General features: G+C 47.6%; 5 protein-coding genes across 5 annotated transcripts; 3 read left to right on the plus strand and 2 right to left on the minus strand.

The window, feature by feature from the left end:
- Positions 1-3,012: 3,012 nt before the first annotated feature.
- N7508_000679 (putative DNA mismatch repair protein (Mlh3)) lies at positions 3,013-5,973 on the minus strand (the record flags this gene model as incomplete). Its single annotated transcript, XM_058458764.1, has 2 exons — positions 3,013-5,678; positions 5,730-5,973. The coding sequence occupies 2 exons, from the start codon at positions 5,971-5,973 to the stop codon at positions 3,013-3,015; spliced, it is 2,910 nt and encodes a 969-aa protein (XP_058324986.1).
- A 160-nt stretch (positions 5,974-6,133) lies between these two features.
- On the plus strand, positions 6,134-7,617 carry N7508_000680 (uncharacterized protein; the record flags this gene model as incomplete). The annotated part of the gene is made up of 2 exons (XM_058458765.1): positions 6,134-6,305; positions 6,362-7,617. The coding sequence occupies 2 exons, from the start codon at positions 6,134-6,136 to the stop codon at positions 7,615-7,617; spliced, it is 1,428 nt and encodes a 475-aa protein (XP_058324987.1).
- Positions 7,618-8,004: 387 nt separating this feature from the next.
- On the minus strand, positions 8,005-9,810 carry N7508_000681 (cytochrome P450; the record flags this gene model as incomplete). Its single annotated transcript, XM_058458766.1, has 5 exons — positions 8,005-8,112; positions 8,166-8,936; positions 8,994-9,112; positions 9,174-9,426; positions 9,505-9,810. The coding sequence occupies 5 exons, from the start codon at positions 9,808-9,810 to the stop codon at positions 8,005-8,007; spliced, it is 1,557 nt and encodes a 518-aa protein (XP_058324988.1).
- Positions 9,811-10,738: 928 nt separating this feature from the next.
- On the plus strand, positions 10,739-12,122 carry N7508_000682 (uncharacterized protein; the record flags this gene model as incomplete). The annotated part of the gene is made up of 5 exons (XM_058458767.1): positions 10,739-10,912; positions 10,986-11,361; positions 11,431-11,548; positions 11,606-11,673; positions 11,755-12,122. 5 exons carry the CDS (start codon positions 10,739-10,741, stop codon positions 12,120-12,122), a joined length of 1,104 nt encoding a protein of 367 aa, XP_058324989.1.
- Positions 12,123-16,204: 4,082 nt separating this feature from the next.
- On the plus strand, positions 16,205-17,650 carry N7508_000683 (uncharacterized protein; the record flags this gene model as incomplete). The annotated part of the gene is made up of 2 exons (XM_058458768.1): positions 16,205-16,327; positions 16,397-17,650. The coding sequence occupies 2 exons, from the start codon at positions 16,205-16,207 to the stop codon at positions 17,648-17,650; spliced, it is 1,377 nt and encodes a 458-aa protein (XP_058324990.1).
- Positions 17,651-19,442: the final 1,792 nt, after the last annotated feature.

Here is a 19,442-nt window from a genome sequence, read left to right on the forward strand (position 1 = left end):
TCAAATTGAAGCAATATCAAATCAAAATCCACAGTAAGCCGCATGGCACACCGCAATGACCCATCACTTCAAACGCATGTCCGCATAACCCAAGTCCAAACAAACCCGAACGAACACAAGCCAACCCTCACCCAATAAACAGGAATCACTGTCCAGTAATCTGCCTCGAAGCATTAAAAAAACATAAAAGCAAGCACAGGAACCAAATCCCCCTTCAAGTGATCCCTGTCCTTCAAGAAACTATCATGGCCCCCAACTATCTCATCCCCAAGCCCGCGCCGACAATCCTCAATCATAGGACTCCAGACGGCAGGCAACACGGCATTGACCCTAATCCCAAACTTCCTCCATTCCTTCGCTATTCCAGGTGTAAAGCTCTGTATAGCGCCCTTCGACGCAGCATAATGTGCGAGCAAAGGCAACGGCTCATCAGCAAGATCAGAGCTGAAATTCAGTATCGTCCGACCTGATTCCTTGATATATGGGAAAACAGCTTGATTCAAAAAATCCGGTTGCTTAACATTCACAGTGAGCATTCGGTCAGGTTGCTTTCCCGATTTCGGAGGCGTAGCCTGTTATTAGGATGCGTTTGTTTGTTATGCTGGGTATTATCTCGCATTCTGTTTAGGATGTGGGATAGTTGCCGTGAAGGGCTTTGGGACACATTGTGATTGAAGTGTGCGTTTGGATTGGAAGTGGAAGTGAAATTGGAATTGGAATCGATAATTAGAGACCCAAATTGGTCATTCCTTACATGGATCTCTATATATCTCTTTTGATGGTTCGTGAAGTTGAGTTTTCGTGGCTTTGAAAACCGTCCAGATCATGTATGCCCCGAGTCCGAGGCTAGGCTTTGGCCGGGGGGTACCATTGCAGAGAAGCGACACGGGGAGCTTGTATGAGGAACACAGAGATCTCGAGAGGCGCTTGTTTCTATCTTCAATGCATTGATCCTCTGGTAGAAAAGCATTGGGTCTAAGTCTAGTCCAGAGCTTGTTTGCGATGTGAAACACCAAATTTGCACTTGAGATGTCCAGCACAAAATAACTGACCTGAACAGTCTGTAAATGATCAATATAGTGCATAGCAAGAAGCACCAATAGGTAATTATATTGAAGAACAACAAGATCTTTGAGTAATTCACTGGCTGTTCCTGTTAGCACTTTCGAATTAACTTGAAACTTGCAGCGTCCACTGGTTCAGATGTGGGACGAGCTTGCCGGCATCCACGCATGGAAGCCTAAGTAGAAATTCTCAGTCCCAGTTAGATGATCCTTGTCAGCTGGACAATGGCCAATAAATCAGAAGTGAGTAGATCTTATGGATTTCCAGAGAAGCGAATGAACAAGATCCTCGCCCGATTTCCACCATTGAATATGAGCCGATATGGTTTCAGCTCCGGTCCGCTTTGCTAGCAATTATACTATGGCTTTGCTCCCTGATAGAGGAACCCGCCAATCGGTCGCTTTACATCTTCATTCGGTCTCTTGATCTTGTTCCTGCACCTATCTTTGCGTGCCGGGTTTGTTACTGTCATGGGTGGTCTCGCAATAATGCTATGGAGTTTGTGGGCTTTGCTTGGCTTTGTGTCTGTTTTGGGGTGCTGGTATATTGGCGTGGGCGTCGAGCGAGGCGTATATACCTTCCTACTGTAAGCTTCGATGGATGGACCGTGGCTAAAATTGAAACTTGTTTGAAGACCCTTCGTTTAGAGGTAGAGCATAGGGCTGATGGTGGTCCGGCAAATTGAGATTCTTGTTCGTCTGTAGTTTCAAGCGATTCCGAAAAGTCCGGATCGGGTTTTGTTTGGCTCGCTTTGTTTCTATGAACCCACATACTACTTCGGTTTATTGCGAATAGTACGAAAAGTTCTCAAACACAAGAGTGGAGCTCTTTGGCGAATGTGAACATTAAAAATCTTTAAGCTTTTGTTACTTGTATGTAAGATCATCTGTAAACTGACAAGAATGTCTCGAGCCCCAAAACTAGATGCGTTCGCAAGTTCACCACGTCACATAAACCTAACAAGCTTTGTATTGTGTCCGATCTGATTAAAGTTCAGAGTGTATCATGACACATTGTTATTGAAGATCAAAAGACTAGTCCTAGTGTCACGGCATTCCATCAGTTTCTATTTTCATTAGTGGCTGATCCTTGCATAAACCCTACGCCACATTTCCAAGGCCTCGGTACAAGTACTGCGTACTGTCAACTTACAGCAGACAGGTAAGTACTGTATTGTAAGCCCCAGACCGGCATGCAAGGGATACATCCGACAAACCCAAGTTCGGACCAACGCAGAATTCTCGCTGTAATACCAGATCTAAGTGGAAGATCTGATTGTCAGACATGTGATGTATTAGAGGAATGCACTTAACTATACGGAGAAGGCGTCAAAGTCCTGCAAGCTCAGGACGGATTGAAATTTCCTTGATGTCATGCATAGTTTATGCACCGTGTATCTTGTTCATGCTGGTTCATGCAGCCATACAAACCGCAGCGGGTTTGAACTTGGCAACTAGGATGCACCTCGCTTGCGGGTATTCAATTGTTTTTATTGATGTTATTGATCTTGCAGTGGTTTAATGTGCGTGGTGTTTTCATGTTTTGACCTGTTTTAAAGTGTATTAGAAATGGACGTTGTATTTGGATGTGACCCGAAAGCAACAGAAAGTGATTGATCATATGTAGTGAGAAAATTCAAAACCAGGGTTCGATGAGAGATTTTGAATGAGTGGACGACACCTGGGCAGCAACTTCCTCGAAGCTCCGGGCTTAAGCGGGCGAAAGCGATAGATCAACCAGCATGGACGGAGGATGTGTCCGACTACTGTAGGAAGATGTCAAAGGAGACCGACCCCACAAGTACTGTATGGCAAATCACGCAAAAAGGGCGATTTTCAAAATGTGTGAAACTTGGTTGTTCGGCACTTGTGTACAATAGAGTCCTTTTGGAAGTTCCAAGAACCAACCTGCCCGGCATTGTCCGTATAAAATCAATAACCAAGGGAACTATGTTACATACTGAGACCGGAACGCCTCCACGAAGTCCAAATCCGTTTTGTCATCGTGAGAGCCTGTTGCACTGGTATTCAAATGCAGAGGCAGGGGTGCGGTGGTGTTGGGGAGGGAACGAAGATCAAGTATTGGGACCATTGAAGGGCGCCCATGGGCACACTGGAATGGAAAGGCACATTGAGCCAGCTGAGCAACTAAAGCTTGGCACTCCTCAATGCTGAGGGGATCGTTGAACATGATAGCAGTGCGACAGGCGCGAGAATTCAGCAGTTCAACGATGCCGTCAGGGCATCCATTCATCTGCTGAACCCATGGAGGGGAATTAGAGCGTTTTGTTTTTCGTTTGGGTATCATATCTTCGCAGTCAGACAAATCCGAGCCCTGTTCCAGCTCTTTAGTTGCAAAGGGGCTTTTTGAACGAAATGGCTTCTTCTCATTCTCCTCGCTTGACCAAATCTCACGTCTCATCAAGTCGACCAGTACATGAGGTTCTAGACGACAGCGCTCAGCTATAAGTGCAGGCAGAGTGTGCACCGTTACTCTAGCAGTAGATTTGGCTTTCAATTCGGCCGTATACAGGATACCCCAGGCCGAGAAGAACTTCCTATACTTTTGAAAAAGATCACCCTCTGTGGATGAGACTTCAAATGCTGAAGAAGCGATTTGAACAGTTCGCACTTGGGTATCCTGATTGAGATTCGCTGTTTTATCGGGAGAAACAAACATATCGCCAAACAGCTGCTCAACTCGGCATCGCTCGTCCGCAGCATGTTGGTCAATTAAAAGCAGAACATCGTTTGAACCCTGCTCCCCGTCAAGCTCCTGGCCAGCAGTATGTACTTTGGCAAGAATGAACTTTTTGTCCACCTGGGCAATGACCTCTGCGGTTTGGAGACCACGACGTCGAAGCTTCCCCCGGTGTTTCGCAACCCGTGCTGTCTCCAGGGACTCAATACCCTTGAAACAATCATGTGAAGTAGCCCCATTCCGTTCACCAGTAGAATCTAGACCCAAACTTGGTATAGGCATTTCTGTTCGATTAAACGCAGGGTTCTCCCATGCGCCTAGTATGTTTTCTACCCAAAAGCTCTGTGTTGGAAGTTTCGACGAGGCACCAAGAGAATCTGTGGAACGAAGATTCCGAAGAGGCGTTGATTGTCGAGGATTTGTCGTTTGACCCGTGCGAGAGTTGATGAGATAGACTAATTTTGTATGCGGATCAACCCATGTAATCATCTTATTTGCAGACAGGTCATCAGAATCATCCTTCGTTCTGGTCATGTCTTGATCTGCGGGCTGTGACTTGGGAAACCCAGACGAGACTTCAAAGTCTAGGCAATCTGTGTCCCGGTCTGTTTCTGACCCAGTTAAAGTAGCCAGGGGCATATCCTGCTCACTCGTTTCGGATTCAACACGCGAATGCTGAATCCGCGGAGTAGGAAAATGTACCCGATGATCTTGTGCGGCTTTGGTCCTAGACCAATTGGTAAAACTCTGACCAGAATTAATCGATTGAAGTCTTGGAAACGATGGAAGTTTCACGCGGTCACTCAAAGCGTCTTCAGTCGTTGACGCTGTCTTACCCTGACGCATGGAATTATAAGCCATTTCGGAAACATTGGATTCTGTAGAGCGAACGCTCCTAGTCCGATCCGATGTAAGTGCTTGCCGCTTGGCCGTACGGGGTCGCATATTGTGCTGCTTCAGAAACTCGTAAACCATGGCCCCAAGCACATCGACAATGCGTTGAATTGACTTGTCAGATTCTGGAAAGTGCTCGCATCCATCATTGTCTCGCTGAAGAGCAATGCTCGTTTCAACGCGTATATAAAACATCGGCCACTTGTTGATAGGCTTTGACCAGCTTCTGGTACTTTTATCACTAGGAGCATCCTGCCGACTCACTGAGGCCGCTGGGCTGGTGCTCGAAATTGCGTCGGAGAGGGCACCAACATTCCCAAAGTCGGACAGCGTAAACAACCGGTTGACCTCATCGTACAAGACGTTCGAGTTGCTGCGTGACAACAAAGATTCTTTCCCTAATGAGATGAATTGAACTTTTCGAGTTGGGCTGGGCAAAAGGGAAATTGCTGCTCGAACGGTGAGATCAGGAACAGAGGCAGAGAGTTCATGCCAAGATTCTACGTGTCGGGAAGAAATCAGGCCCGATTGTGCGAGTATTGAACCAACGCGCTTGAGGCTGAACTCGTTATCGCTGCGTGAGACATGTAAATTGGATACAGAAGTGACACCAAGACGAATGGAGATCCGTCTAGTTTTCTCGGTATCGGAGAGGACTACTTTCGAGAGTTGGGGATTCGCCAACAACAGAGACACCAACGAGTATCTCAGGTTGGCCCACTCTCGGTCCATCTCATCAGACTTCTGAAGAGCGAGTGCTCGACTCTTGACACGAACTGGCATGTTCCCAAAAAGGTCATTGACCGTAACAGACGTGCCATGACTGCCAGAACGGAGCACTTGATGCGGCGGTGCAGGGGTCAGCCGCGCAACAGGCGTCGAACGATGCAATATAATGGAGTTAGTGCTCTCATGTTGCATATGATGAGAGGTCAGAGTCAACAAAGACAGCGAGGCCAGTGAGGCCAAGAACAACCCACGGTGGCCAAACGAGCCACTCAAATTGAATTTAGACGTATCTACCGCAGGTGTTAGCAGACAGTAAATAGCGCAAAGACATGCATACATACGGTGAGCTTTGCCGAGACCTCCCTTCGCTTCGAATTCAGCTGGAGGGATCCCATCGCCATCGTCTTCAACTATACAACCACCACATTTGAAGTCGACAGTCACGAAGATCGTACGTGCATTTGCATCCAAGGAATTCTTGATTAACTCCACAATAACACCATTCAAATGAGAAATTGAGGTTGATGACTTGATCTTTGCTATCACATCAGGAGGCAGCGCTTGTATTGGTTGAGAAGAAGGCATCGACGCAGTTGTTTGATAGCTTGGCATTCACTGTGGCATTTTTCCGCAGGTAATGAAGTTGGGAGCACGAATAGAAGAGTGAATCATGGTGTCACATGCCTTTCTCTTTCCATCTCTCTTCGAAGAAATGCGAATACCTGTGAATGAAGCAAAGGTGAAGATGCTGCGAGTATGGAAGAGGCAAAGGCACATGACGTCTACGGATAAACAGTCCTCCCGCCTCCACCTGCCTCGGCGTCCAATCCTCTCCCTGATCCCTTGTCTGCCCACAAGGGTTCTGAAGCCTGTACAGCCCATCATGGCTACTGCTGAAGTTCCTGCAAGGGTGCATGGTAAGTAGGAATCATCTTGCTCCGTTGAAGCCTGGCTGACCCTGAATGCCCAATAGACCGAAATGCACGTCGTCGCCCATTCTCCAGCTGGATGAAGCGCCTGGCGAATCTCAAAAGTTCCTCCGATTCGACATCAAACCGCTGGTCTAACAAGCGTCACTTGAACAATAAAGGCAAGAAGAGCGACCAAGCCAACAATCCATACCCTCTCTCCGGAACGATCAATCGTCACACAGGCAACCAAACACCTACCGACTCGTACACGGATCAGAATTATGGCTCGGAATGTCGCTCACAGAGCGGATCTTCTATGGTCCTATCAAACTATGATAACCCGGCTCCTATTACCAGTGCGAAATCGAATGCGCCAACTATTTCGACCAACGGTGACACCACTTTCTCCGAAGCCGCCTATTCTAAGGCGGGCACCTTGGCAACTGGCACTGAAGGCCAGGGAGGGGGAGAAGGCAGCACCTTTTCATCGCCGGCGCCGTCAGTTCGATCGTTGACAACTACATTAACCACTGTGCATTCGGCGGCACCCTCGACTCAGTTGTACCACACTCACAACAGTCACCATGGACACCACAATGGCAGCTCGACGAATGGGTCTACGAACCAGCAAATTCAATTCTCCCACCAGTTCCCCTCGACTTCATCGCCCGCTACTGCAGTACCTTCGCACCTGGTACCCCACCATTCAATGACTTACAGCACCGCAACCGCAAACAATGTCTTGACTGATAATGCTTCTCTCCTCACACTCGCAAGTTCCTCCAAGAGACGCCGCCGCAACTCTCTCGATACCAATGCGTCTGTTCGTGGTTTGGCTCCATCCTCAGTATTTGGTGGTAGTCGCGAAAGCCTTCCACTGAGTGTTTTGAGCGCAAACACAAATGAAGCATCCAACACATCTGTCTTCAATGCTTCCGGTGTTCTGAGTCGACCAAGCATCGTGGGGCTTGCTAGCGCAGAGCGCATTAGTGTTTATTCGGCCTCTGGCGCTACCCCACTTGCCACCAGCGCTGAGCGCACTGGCTTCTACACTGCCAAGCAGCCAGCCAGCGGTGATGGAGCCAGTATTCGCAGCGGTGTACAATCGCACAGTCGAAATGACAGTACTGCTGCCAGCATAATGGGTGGCGTTAGCTCCCCACTGGCTCTCACTGGTCGCATGAGCCGCAGAAGCTCCGGCTGGGGAGAAATCACCGGTGAAGAGGACAACAACGAGGATAAGCCGGCCGAGATGAAGGAGGAAGATGAGCCATCGACCGAAGACGAAAATGGCCTCAATGAAACCCGGAATAAATGATTACACATGGCCGATCGCCGTGTTTCTGCTGGTCACGATTGACTGGCGATACTTGAAGCTTGAATGACGTTACGCAAGGACATCTCAGACTTTAAGCGAATAGCGATTCTTTACTACATAATGACTTGATGCATAGGGCTTGCGGATTTGGTTCTCTTTAATGGCTTGGTGGCGTTCAAGGCTGGTACTTTGATACCCTATGCGGTATGGACAAATTGATCTTCACTTTCATTGATATTGCATGCCAATCCATATCTCGTGTATTCGTTATAGGCTGCCAGATTGCCTTTTGGTAACGAAAGGAACGTGTCCTTGCACACTCACGACCCAAGTCGTAGTCGTATCTTTGAATGCATGTCTCTCGCGCCTTGGTGCCAACCCTAGTCTTCACCGAGCACCACTTGATCGACGCCGAATCAGCATAGGCATATCATACTGATACACAAACCAAGCATTCCGATACTCCCACTCATGCTCTGGGTCTACAAGTTGAATCTGGGCAAACTCAGCACTAACAAACCAATGAAACGAGATAAAAGACCACTCACATCAAACAAGCTATAAAGCGTCGCAATCAACTTCTTGATCTCAAGCATGGCCAAGTACCGACCCATACAGACACGACCACCCCCACCAAATACAAAGTCAACAGTATCCTTCATACGCCGCTGACGTTCCTCAAACTTTCCAGCACTCTCATCATCCCCTTGCAGCCAACGGTTAGGGTTGAAGGTATCAGCATCCTCGCCGAAAACACTATAATCGCGGTTCGCGACGAATGGATTAATGCCAGCTTTCGTGCCTGCGGGGAGATACCGTCCGTCTGGGAGTGTGAATCCACCTTCTGGAACGACACGTTCGAGTATCATTGCGATACCGGGGTTCATGCGCATGGCCTCGCGAATAACGGCGTCAAGGTAGGGTAGGTCGCGGATCTTCGTCCAGGGCGCGGGAGCAGATATATTGGCCTTGTTTAGTTCGGCCGCGAGCTTGTCTGTTGTTGATGGGTTCTTGGAAAGGTAGTATACCGCGGCTCGCATTGTGGCCGAGCTTGTGTCGCCTCCAGCTAGGATGCTTAGCATTAGCCAGTTTACGATTTGGTTGTCGTCGACCATGTCTGGGTAAGTTTTCTTGAGTTGGACATATTTGTCCAGAGTGTGGTCGACGGTTCCTGTGGCGATATTCTTTTCGGCTAGTTGGGCTTGATATTCGGCCACGACCTTGAAGGCGTACAGTACACCAGTTAAGGTGGGCTTGGGGCCGATGCGCGTGATTGGGTTCTTGTCGAGGAGGTTGTCCACCCATGGGATTTGAGAGACCTATTCAATCATAAGTTTGATTTTGGAGGTGGTTTGGATGATGACAGGTAGCCCTACCGGTGCGAAATATTCAAGGCCAGCAGTTGAGTCGGTGATGAGATTATCAACATCCTTCTCCTGGTCAAGGAATCCATAATGGCGACCGAAGCTGAAATTGGCTGTGACATCCCATGCAACTTGACAGAGTGTTAGCCTCTAGATGGCCCCTATTTCAGGAGCGCCTCAAGGCATACTCACAGAAACCAATCCATTCGGCTGCAGGACAAGTCTTTCCTGCGCTATCACCATCTACAAACCTCGAAGCAAGCTTTCCCGTAAATTTATCCAAGGTCTCATCAATAAGAGGCTCATATTCTAGGACCTTGGTCATAGTCCAAAGGCTGCGAATCGGGCGGATATTTTGATTATGCCAATCCTCATCCTGCGTATTGAAGAGATTCGAAAGTCGGTGTCCTTGGAGCAAAACATCGTTGGGGCGATACATGTCACTCTATAGTCGCAGCAGGTTAGCAAACGCCATATTAAGCCATTAACAATAAGCTATACGCAAGGGGTCCCAGTATCCAACCTTCTTCCAGGGATTGCGCGTCGAATAGATCGTCCGAATAAGACTAGGGTCCGAAATGCTCACGCAATTCGGACCAATCTGCACAGCTGTTCCATACTTGCGATGCAGCTCGACGTGCTTCTGATCGACACGTCCACGGTAGGTATGAAATGCACGCCAAAAGTCCGTTAACTTGGCCAATGCTGGACCGGGGAAGGATCTCAACCGCGAAAAGAATATTTTCCAAATCAGGCGTGTCGTGAAAAGCAAGCCTAAAAATGCAAGACCTTGGGCCCACAGGGAAGGATTTGCGACCAGTTCCGACATGATCAGTGGGCACGAGTTGCATCCAAAGTACATGCAGGAGGCGCTTTAATTCCAGTTTCAGGGTGCAAGCCTGGCAATGTGGCAGACGTGAAAAATCATGGTTGACAGTAGCTTTTTAAACCCTCCCCCCGAGCCCCGAGCACTAGGGCTTCCTTAACGGGAGATATAGTTTAACGCATTCTAACCACGAGGAGCGAGCGGGGTATGGCGAAAAGGCGAACCGCGCAAAGACATTCTAGACAGCATTTTGCCTTGTCATCACCGGTGTTCTGGATACTAGATCCTAGCCGCATTAGCGTCCTGCAGACGGGGGCGAGCGGAATGTGGAACCCTTTGTTTTGCGACGACGATGAATGGCCGCTTGAAAACACCGAGACAACAGCACTGGCCAGAACAACCTTCAGTATGACAGCGGCGCAGCCCTAGCGCCCGAACAAGACACCAAGTGTCCATTTGGCCCCCCGATGCCGCACAATGAGGCTGATGGCCGTGCGTTTATTAGCCGGGTTGAAATTTCGCAATCAAGGATCATTAAGCAAGCCATTGGACCACTACCCGTAATAAGAACTACTGAGGATCTTGACAGATCCACCGCCATGATAAGCGAGTGCATGCATGCTTTCAAACTTGGACGGATCGAATAGTTGCTAGTGCTTATTGCAGCCTAATCCCAGAAATACGAATTGGTCCGCTATGACAATTGACTGGTCCGAACCGCACATAACGCCCGTGTCATATTTTGAGATCCATAAGTTTATTCCTACGAAATGTGATTCTATCTTCTCTGTCATGTTTAAATCCTGTTGAATGCCCATGGGGTTGTTAATAACCTGACTCTACGGCGCTTTGCGACTGGGGGCGTTGGATCTGGAAGTTCAGGTGTATACTTCCTATTTTGATGTCGATCAATTTTGAAAGGGCATTCAACATGGTTTCTACTGGGAAGGCGGATTTCTTGTCGGAGACCCGGGCTCCAACGGTAAAGGGTGTGATGTGGGTTATGTCGCTTGTACCTCTGGTCTTCGTCGGCATGCGCTTGTACGTGAGGATATACTTGCGGAGAGTGTTTGGTTGGGACGATGGCATTGCGATTGTTGCAATTGTAAGATGGCTTTACATCAAGAACTTCTTGGAGTTGGGTTTGCGGACTGAAACTAACGTTACTTGCACTGTAGTGCTGTCTGGTTGCATACGCTGCCGTGTGTCATGTCGCTGCTAACCTTGGGTTGGGTCAGCATCTGCTCCTCGTCAAAGATAACCCTAATAAGCTCATGGAAGTGGGGCTACTGTGCAATATTGGCGAAACCCTGGCTATCATGGCATGCACACTGGGAAAGACCTCTTTTGCTGTCACGTTGTTGCGCATTGTGGTCCACAAGTGGATGGTCTTCTTGTTGTGGTTTGTTATTATTACGATGAACGTTGTCAACATTTTGACTGCACTCTTCGTATTCTTACAATGCAAAGACCCTCGCCATCTATGGAATCCGATGATCCCGTCGCAGTGTTGGCCCTCACATGTCTTTACCAACTTTTCTCTCTTTGTTGGGGGTAAGGTTACTCGTCATTGTCCATGTATACTTTTGTGATCGATACTAACTTGGTTTCTTTTTTGTGCAGCATACTCTGGAGCTCGGGATTTTGTTCTGGCGTTACTACCCTGGACGATTGTTTGGAATTTGCAAATGAAGAAGAAGGAAAAGTTTGGTGTGGCGTTCGCAATGAGTCTTGGAATCTTGTGAGTCCTACACCAAAGCAAAATGCTTAGGATTGCATAGACCTAACTATTCTTTAGTGCTGGCGCAGCGTCCATTGTAAAGACAACCTACTTGGTGGCCCTCTCAGCCAAGGCAGACTTCACCTGTAAGCACAGCTCTTCATTTCAACCCGCAAGCAATTGCTATGTTTTATGCCAATCAAAGCTAATCACATAGATTCATCTAGGGGAATTGGCTCCACTCCTTATCTGGGCTGCTGTCGAGGACGGTCTAGCTATTACTGCAGCATCCATTCCCGCACTCAAACCTCTTCTTGTCAGGCTATTCCCCAGCTCTACGTCAGAGACCTACAATATGGCAGCGTATCCACCGAAACAGCCAGTACCAAGAGTATTTGACAATACAGAGGGCGACACACTGACAGATATTGGACATACTACCATTCATGACTCGGGGAGTCAGACCGCTATACTGGACCCAGAAATGGCAGTGCCGGCTTCTCCAAAGCTTGAGAGTATCAATATGACCACTGAGGTTTTTGTGACATATAATAATCACGGCACGCAACAAATCAAAGGTCGAGGTCTTGTATGATAGGTCTCAAGGATGCCAATCTGTATTGTTTATCATTTAATCAGCAATTAATCTTGGGCAAGTAAAATCTTACATGAAAAGCTTTTCCGTCACCAGTATTGGGGCTGTGAATTGAGACAAACCCCAGTGGAGGCCGCCCCCGGCAACACCCGATCGTGAAACTGAAGTGATTCAGGCCACATTTTTGTCAAAGCCGTTCTCCCAAGGTAGATTCCAGTTCCAACTAATCTACTGGTTATCTTCAGTCTTGAGATTCTCCATTATGTCTAGCCGTATTAGCGAAGTGGCGCAGAAACATAGCAGCCTAGCACAGAAGTGACAAGCGAGCACCTATACCATTACGACCAGTGTATCGCTGCGCTTGAGGGAGCGAGAATTCTGGATGACCAGGCACACCTTGACCATCGGCAGGGGCGAAGCCAGTTGGCGATACCGTCTCTCCTAGAGTACCTGCAATAATTGGCAAGCCGCGAGAAACACGTTCAGCTGTATCAATATTAGGGAACAGCAGTAAGGCTTTGGAGATCTTGTTGTTCGTGAACACTCTATGCCCCAAGAATTGAGGAATTGCGGCCTTGATCCTTGGATAGCGCCGACGGATAACCGCAGGAATTCCGACCTCGGAAGGAGCCTTCGATCTAGTCAACACGAAGCGTAAGCACGAGGGATTAGATACAAAGAACCGCGGAAATAAACGAAAGCCCATTTTCATGAAAGAGAGCTGGAATGAAACGAAGTTAAAGGTTCATGAAAGAGCCTAATAATAGATCAGACGAAAATTCCGATGTAATTCCATTCCCCATTCTCAATAAACTCCTTCTGATAGTCCTCAACCCCAAAGCTATTATGCCACGACAAACTTCCATGTCATCTGTGCTGTACAAAAGACGAAGCCCATCTTGACCAAGGTCAGGGGATATAGCACAACGAAAAGCGTCCCATGTCACCTCCATATCCTCGGGATCTGCATTAGAAAAGATAACCTCAAGAGCCACAGCGCGATAGACTTTGAGCCATCCATCTCCACAATGGAAGACACTATAACCCAACTCAGGTGCACGGGAGCCAGCTGAGGTCTCAATTTGTCCTAAGACCGCATGATAAAGCAAGATAGTGGTTCTTCTAGGTTTGCAGGCAAACTCGGGAGTTCCCCTTCCAGTCAATTGACTGAGGAAAAAATAACCGGGGTCGGTCCCTGTTGGCGGCTTGACTTGGGTGAGATCTAGCGGGGCACCACTTCCGAACTTCATGGGGACATGCTTTCCTGTAGCGCCTGGTACCCGAAATACAAGGTTGAGCTACTCCCATTATTAGCGAGAGCACGTACATCTATGGGTTATTTCAACCATACAGTGAAATCTAGTGTGGAATCGACAGCGGGTGGTGGACTTGCGTAGAATGCACGAAGAGGAATCAAGCCAGCACGGCCAGCCTAGGATATTGTGAGGAGTTGGGAAGAGACTTTGAGGTATCAAACGTACACCTCCTATCCACATGGATTGATCAAGTGCATTAGCCTGGGCTTCACGCTCCATACAATCTTCCCAATCGAAGTGTCTCTCGTTGTGTTTAACACCCTGGATCCAGTATGAAACCGCCCATGACTTCCAAGTCAATTGGATCTCCCCTGGAGATGCCGTATAGCCTGCGATAGTTGCATTGAAATTTGCTAATTGCCCCGGATTCTCATTGGTTTGCTGAAGGTGTTGTTGAATGAGCCCGAGGCATTTAAGACGTCGATATACGTTCCAACTATGCTTTGTACCCGCTTGGAGCTGATTCCTCTGAGCTCTGGCAGCTTTGATGTCTTGCCTAATTTGTGAATCAGCCCGGGGTTGCCTGTTCATGTTGAATTCTGCACGAGTCACTGAAATCAAGATTCTGGATATGGTCACTTGTAGAACGGAGTGCACTGGGATGTTGAGTCAGTGCTGCATTCTCAAGCTTCTGGGGCGCATACATTGCACAGCAAGCATAACTGAATTGACTTTGGTTTCTTTGTCCTATAGATGATGTTGTTCTTTGTCCAGTATACGCGCGCAAAGCCACAGCACGCCCAGTGATATATACTTCTTTGAGTTCACTATGCATGTGATCTCTCTTTGTTTCATTAGTTCATGATCAATCTCACAGAATTCCTGTTTTTCCAGGTCAGACGTAGGCAGCCAAGGAGTCTCGATCTCATGTGTAGTTCTCTAATTCCCACGGCTTAAATATTGTAGCAGTCATTTCTTTAACCCTTTCAAGTCCGACAATGCATAATCTTTAATATGCCTAGTCTCACTTGGGCGCGTCTTATGAATGATGAAACATTCTTTGCCACACTCGCCGTCCGTTTGTGTACAGTAAGATGTGCCTACATGCCTGACTTTGTCTGCCACGTCTGAGCGTATCCTTTCCGCTCTATTGACCAGCTATGCCACTTTTCGCTCTGTGGGTATAAGTCCCTGAGCACCTTGACTTTATCAGTAATCCTTACAAAAACTCATTCATGAGCTGAGCGCTATATATATATATTAGAGAATGAACCCGGCATTGATACCGCTGACTACTGATCTGATGAGATTTACCAAAACTCACCCTGCTCTTCCCATTTGCTGGGGAGAGTCGGGGCATCTTTATATTGCATCTTTCAGCCCCATCCCCTAGACTGTGCACAGTCTTTTACGTAGTAATATAAGGTGGCCCCCAATGTCTGTTTCGCGTACCTTTTGGTTGGCTCTGAGTCCATGAGTACTTGTCACCAGTAAAGTCCTTGAATTCTGCCAACTCTTGAATGGTCATGGGTCCTGTAGCTATACTTCCGAAGAGCTGTGGCTAAATCCTTTCCCTGGCAGTGTCATCACCGGGATTGGAGTAAGCAATTGACTTCTCGAAGCAAAGGGTCAATCTGATCAGCACAGGTAATTATCACCTATTATGTCATTGTCTATGACCCTTCAACTGAATGCACTTCGAAGGGCCCGAAACAAAACTTCGAATTTTCCAACTCGGCCTAGCTCAGTGGACACTTTCTTGTTGGATAGCCTCCGATCTGGGTCGAAATACTTCATCCAAAACATCCAGCGCTTGTGCCAAACAAATTCTTCGACAGCAGTGCCCAGCTTGTGAGAGTTCTAGTGAAGGTGCGTCGTTGATTGCTAAAACATAGAATCATTCATTTTACTTTGCCTTGTTGCTTTTTAGCTTAATGTGTCCGTGTTAGCAAGATGCTTTAAAGATACTGATATAGCTGATATCTCCAAAAGTGCATTTTAATTTTGAGTGATCCTCAAATTTTTGCCGGTTTCGCGATACTCATAAGTGGATGTGCGCAGTTTCAACTTGATCTGGCGGCCTTTAAATGGCATCTTATTATCGACTTGGCACGGTTTTCTTGCCTGACACATCTCTCATGCTTGACAATGCTGACGAAATATCTCTATAATCAGACCTTTGAGCGCCTCTGGCGACTATTTGCAATGGAAATACTGGCAATATTAGTACTTATTGTTGGTTAATTGCTCACGGCAAATTTGAAATGGTCTGTATCAAATCCAGTTGGAACTGCGATTACATTGAGATCGACCATTATCTTGTCGATTTCTTGTCACCACATTAGTCTCCAAATAGATCTGGTGTACACCTGTTGCCTCTGACTGTGAATGTAGAATGCAAGGAATACTCCTGACCGATGTATTCATGTCAGACTCAACGTATGCTCACGCGAACTTGTTCATCAATATCCGTGACAATTTATGTTCATAAGATGTCATGTACGTGACCTCTTTGGACGCCAGTATGTCCTGCGTTCCACTAGAAACACAAGGAACGTTGAATTAATTACAAGATTGACGGTAAAATTAGGATATAAGCATAAAATAGCATAAATGAATAAAGTGTGCACGTGGCTAGACTGAGGCTGCTGACAAAGAAGTGGGTCCTGATCGGAAGATCTCCCCATCATAAGGCTAAGGTTAAAGCTGCAGAACCTTGGTTTCTGGAGAACTTCAACTGATGCTTCGATCCCATGAATGTCCAGACTTTCGAACTGAAATGATCTTCAATACTCATTTCCTATGTTGATCGCGAAATTGCCTGACATGGAAAACAATCCACCCCGCAAAAAGGTCGCCGTCGTTGGCACGGGAATGGCAGGGCTCATAATTGCCTATATTCTTAAAAATGATCCTCGTCATAGATTTGAAGTGGAGGTCTTCGAAAAGGTAGAACCGCCTTTGTGTGACACGCGCTGCACCTAGCCCGAACAACAGCTAACTTCACCGCAACAACAGCAAGACAAACTTTCCCTTGATTCCGCTTCACACTCGATCTCGTCCCAAGGTGGCGAAGGCGAAAAGCAGGAACATCTCGATCTTCCCATGCGCGCCATCGCCGACGGTTACTACGAAAACTTAAAGCGAATGTACGATTATTTCGGGATCACATACGGTTCGCGCCGGTTTATTTACTCCCTATCAACGTTGTCGGACAATTCGTACGACCAAGTCAGCCCGTACTACGTCCATTCGTCGAACAACCACCAAATACCTCCCCTGCGTCCAGAGGGCCTATCATGGACTAGGTGGCTGTTTGAAACGTGCTATTTAGCTCTTTGTTATTACTGGTTCACTGCCTGCTGTTTCTTCGTCGCGCCAAGGACGTTCGAGTCATCTGGTGCAGAGGAATCTCTGCGTCAATATGTGGAGAGGATTTGTTTGCCTTGGTACTATGTGAAGTATTACTTGCTGCCGATGATGTCAAGTGTTACGACTTGCTCCCACGATGCGTTATTGGATTTCCCTGCTATTGATGTGGTTGATTACGAAAGGAGGACGTTCCGCAAAACACACTATACCGTTACTGGTGGAGTGCAGCGCGTGGAGAAAGAGCTTTCTAAGGGCATGAAGAATCGGCTTGCTACAAAGGTCACGTCTGTCGAGAATGTAGGGACAGAAGTCAAAGTCTCTTGGACCGACACTCTCGACGGCCAAAATCATTCGAAGCTGTTTGACCATGTGATTCTTGCTGTGACACCAGATGTTATCGGCGCAATTTTCGAGCCCCTTCGGAGTGCAGTGGCAGCGGTCCCCACAACCACCGTGCAGATTGTTATCCACCGCGACTTTTCCAAGATCATCGATTGCAGCAAGTCTCTCTGGAGACAGATTGCTTCCAACCGATCCGACTCAGCCCCCCAGCCATTCCATATCTGCTCGAATGGAGAGGCAACCGAGGCAACCCATGAACACCCATCAGCCTATCTTATTACCAACTACCCCATTGCCCCAATAGACCCTGAGAAGATTGTACATACCGCCACCCTCACCCGAGTTCTGCGATCACCCACCAGCAGACATATTGTCAACAGCATATTCGGAACGAGGGTCCCGGGTCAAGAAAAGAGCCAACTTTGGCAAAATGGTGATGGAAATGTCTGGCTGGTTGGCAGCTGGTGCTGGGATGGTATGGTCCTCCTTGAGGGCTGTGTTGGCTCCGCTATGAGAGTGGCGAATGCACTTGGTGTTCAAGTGCCTTGGATGCAATAGTTTTTGGAGTGGAGCATATTGTATATTTACGAGATTTACGTCCACATATTTTGGATTTCGGGTTCGCTAATTATTTATATGTATATTGTCTACAATAAGAACAACCACACTTCACTGTGATATAATTTTCAGTCCTGTTCAGCCGAGCTCAACCGGCTCCACAACCTGTTGCCCTGCTTGCGAAATACCCACAGCACCAGACTTAAAATCCCACACAGACGAGGTGAATAATCACGAGACTGCATGGTAGCGGGCACTATTTTTTCGAGTCAGCAAGCCGAAGCTAAAAAGTGTCGCCCACTACTTACGCAGATCGGATCACCTAGATGATTGGATATTGGTGGGCAAGTATTAAGCGGCCCACAACAGCTCGGCAGAGGGCCAGTTTTAATACAGTTGAATCCACCGGGACACTTGAATACAACAATAAGTCTCTGTGAGAATTATCAACACGCGGGTCAGAACTCGCGGGTCAGAACTCACGCATGTGTTCGACGGAGCGCAGTACGGTTCACTCGGAGGGCAACCGATACAACTACCAGCTACACAACCCCCACCTCCAGTATCAGAGCTGCACTAAAAGAGAAAGTCAAGTCAGTATCTGCGGGCCACTCAAAGCAGGATACGCATCTGAACAGAGAGGGGTCACAGCCTACAGTCTTGGAACACGATCCACAATGATTCGGATCAGATAACAGATCAGTGCACTTGCCATCGCAGCAAATAGACAACAAGCCAGTACATGGAGCAGCATTACAAGAGCCGCAATGCTGCGTACTAGTAGCCAAGTCCGTACAGCGGCCATCGCAGCAAGCAGGTTGCGCCCCAGAGCACTGTGATTTGTTGTCAGCAAGCCAGACCTAATCACATGTTGAATTTACTCACTGGATTGCTGCATGAGCCGCAATTCAGAGGTGAAACCGCCAGGTCAGTACATGTTCCCGAGCAGCAACCTGGGCGTTGACCAACACAATGCGGAGTATTACAGCCACCACAGTGGGCAGGGTCACTCATAAGATCGGAGCAAGCCCCGGCGCAGCATGCTGGGGCTTGGCCTGTGCACTATGGGAGTGAGCAGATGTGCTTCAGTAACTAATTGAAACTTGAAGCGACCTGGGGTTGTTCACTTACCGTCCTGCTACATGCACCGCAGCTGGAAGGATTGACGTTGAGATCCGTACATTGCCCAGCACAGCAGGCTGGTTGTATTCCAGTGCACTGATTGCAATATCATGTTAGTGAAAGACCCAGAATGTGAAGATTAAGCATATAAAGTTACAGCTTACGGATGGAGCCGAGCAAGATCCACAAGCATTGATATCCGAGCTCAGATCTGCACAGACTCCGTTACAGCATGCTGCAGTTGAGCCGAGGATGCACTCAAGTAGTCGGATAAGCTGTTATCTTTCAAGTAGGTATTTACCGAATGATTGATACTCACAGCAGCACCGCATGATCCACAGCTACCTGTGCTTGAAGTTGTGTCTGTGCACAGAAAGAAGCAACATGAAAGTCCAGGTGCGCACTGTGCGAGAAGCATAAGCGGTTTGATTGAGAATTTTCCTCACAATTTTATATTGAGCTGTCAATCTTACCAGTGGTATCCAACAAACACAATATATTGCATTTTGCGGTGGGTTAGGGGTCTCGATAAAAGTGGTAGTGGTTGCATTCAAGGGACCAGCATTAGTACGATCGTGAAACGTGATGAGCGTGCCTAACAAAAAGTCAGTTAACAGCATTTTTACAACACCAGTGCGCATTCTAACCTAAGAGCAGGAGGGCCGATGAT

The sequence above is a fragment of the Penicillium antarcticum genome, assembly GCF_028974205.1.
Source record: "Penicillium antarcticum strain IBT 31339 chromosome Unknown utg000001l_segment0_segment0, whole genome shotgun sequence".
Classification (NCBI taxonomy): domain Eukaryota; kingdom Fungi; phylum Ascomycota; class Eurotiomycetes; order Eurotiales; family Aspergillaceae; genus Penicillium; species Penicillium antarcticum.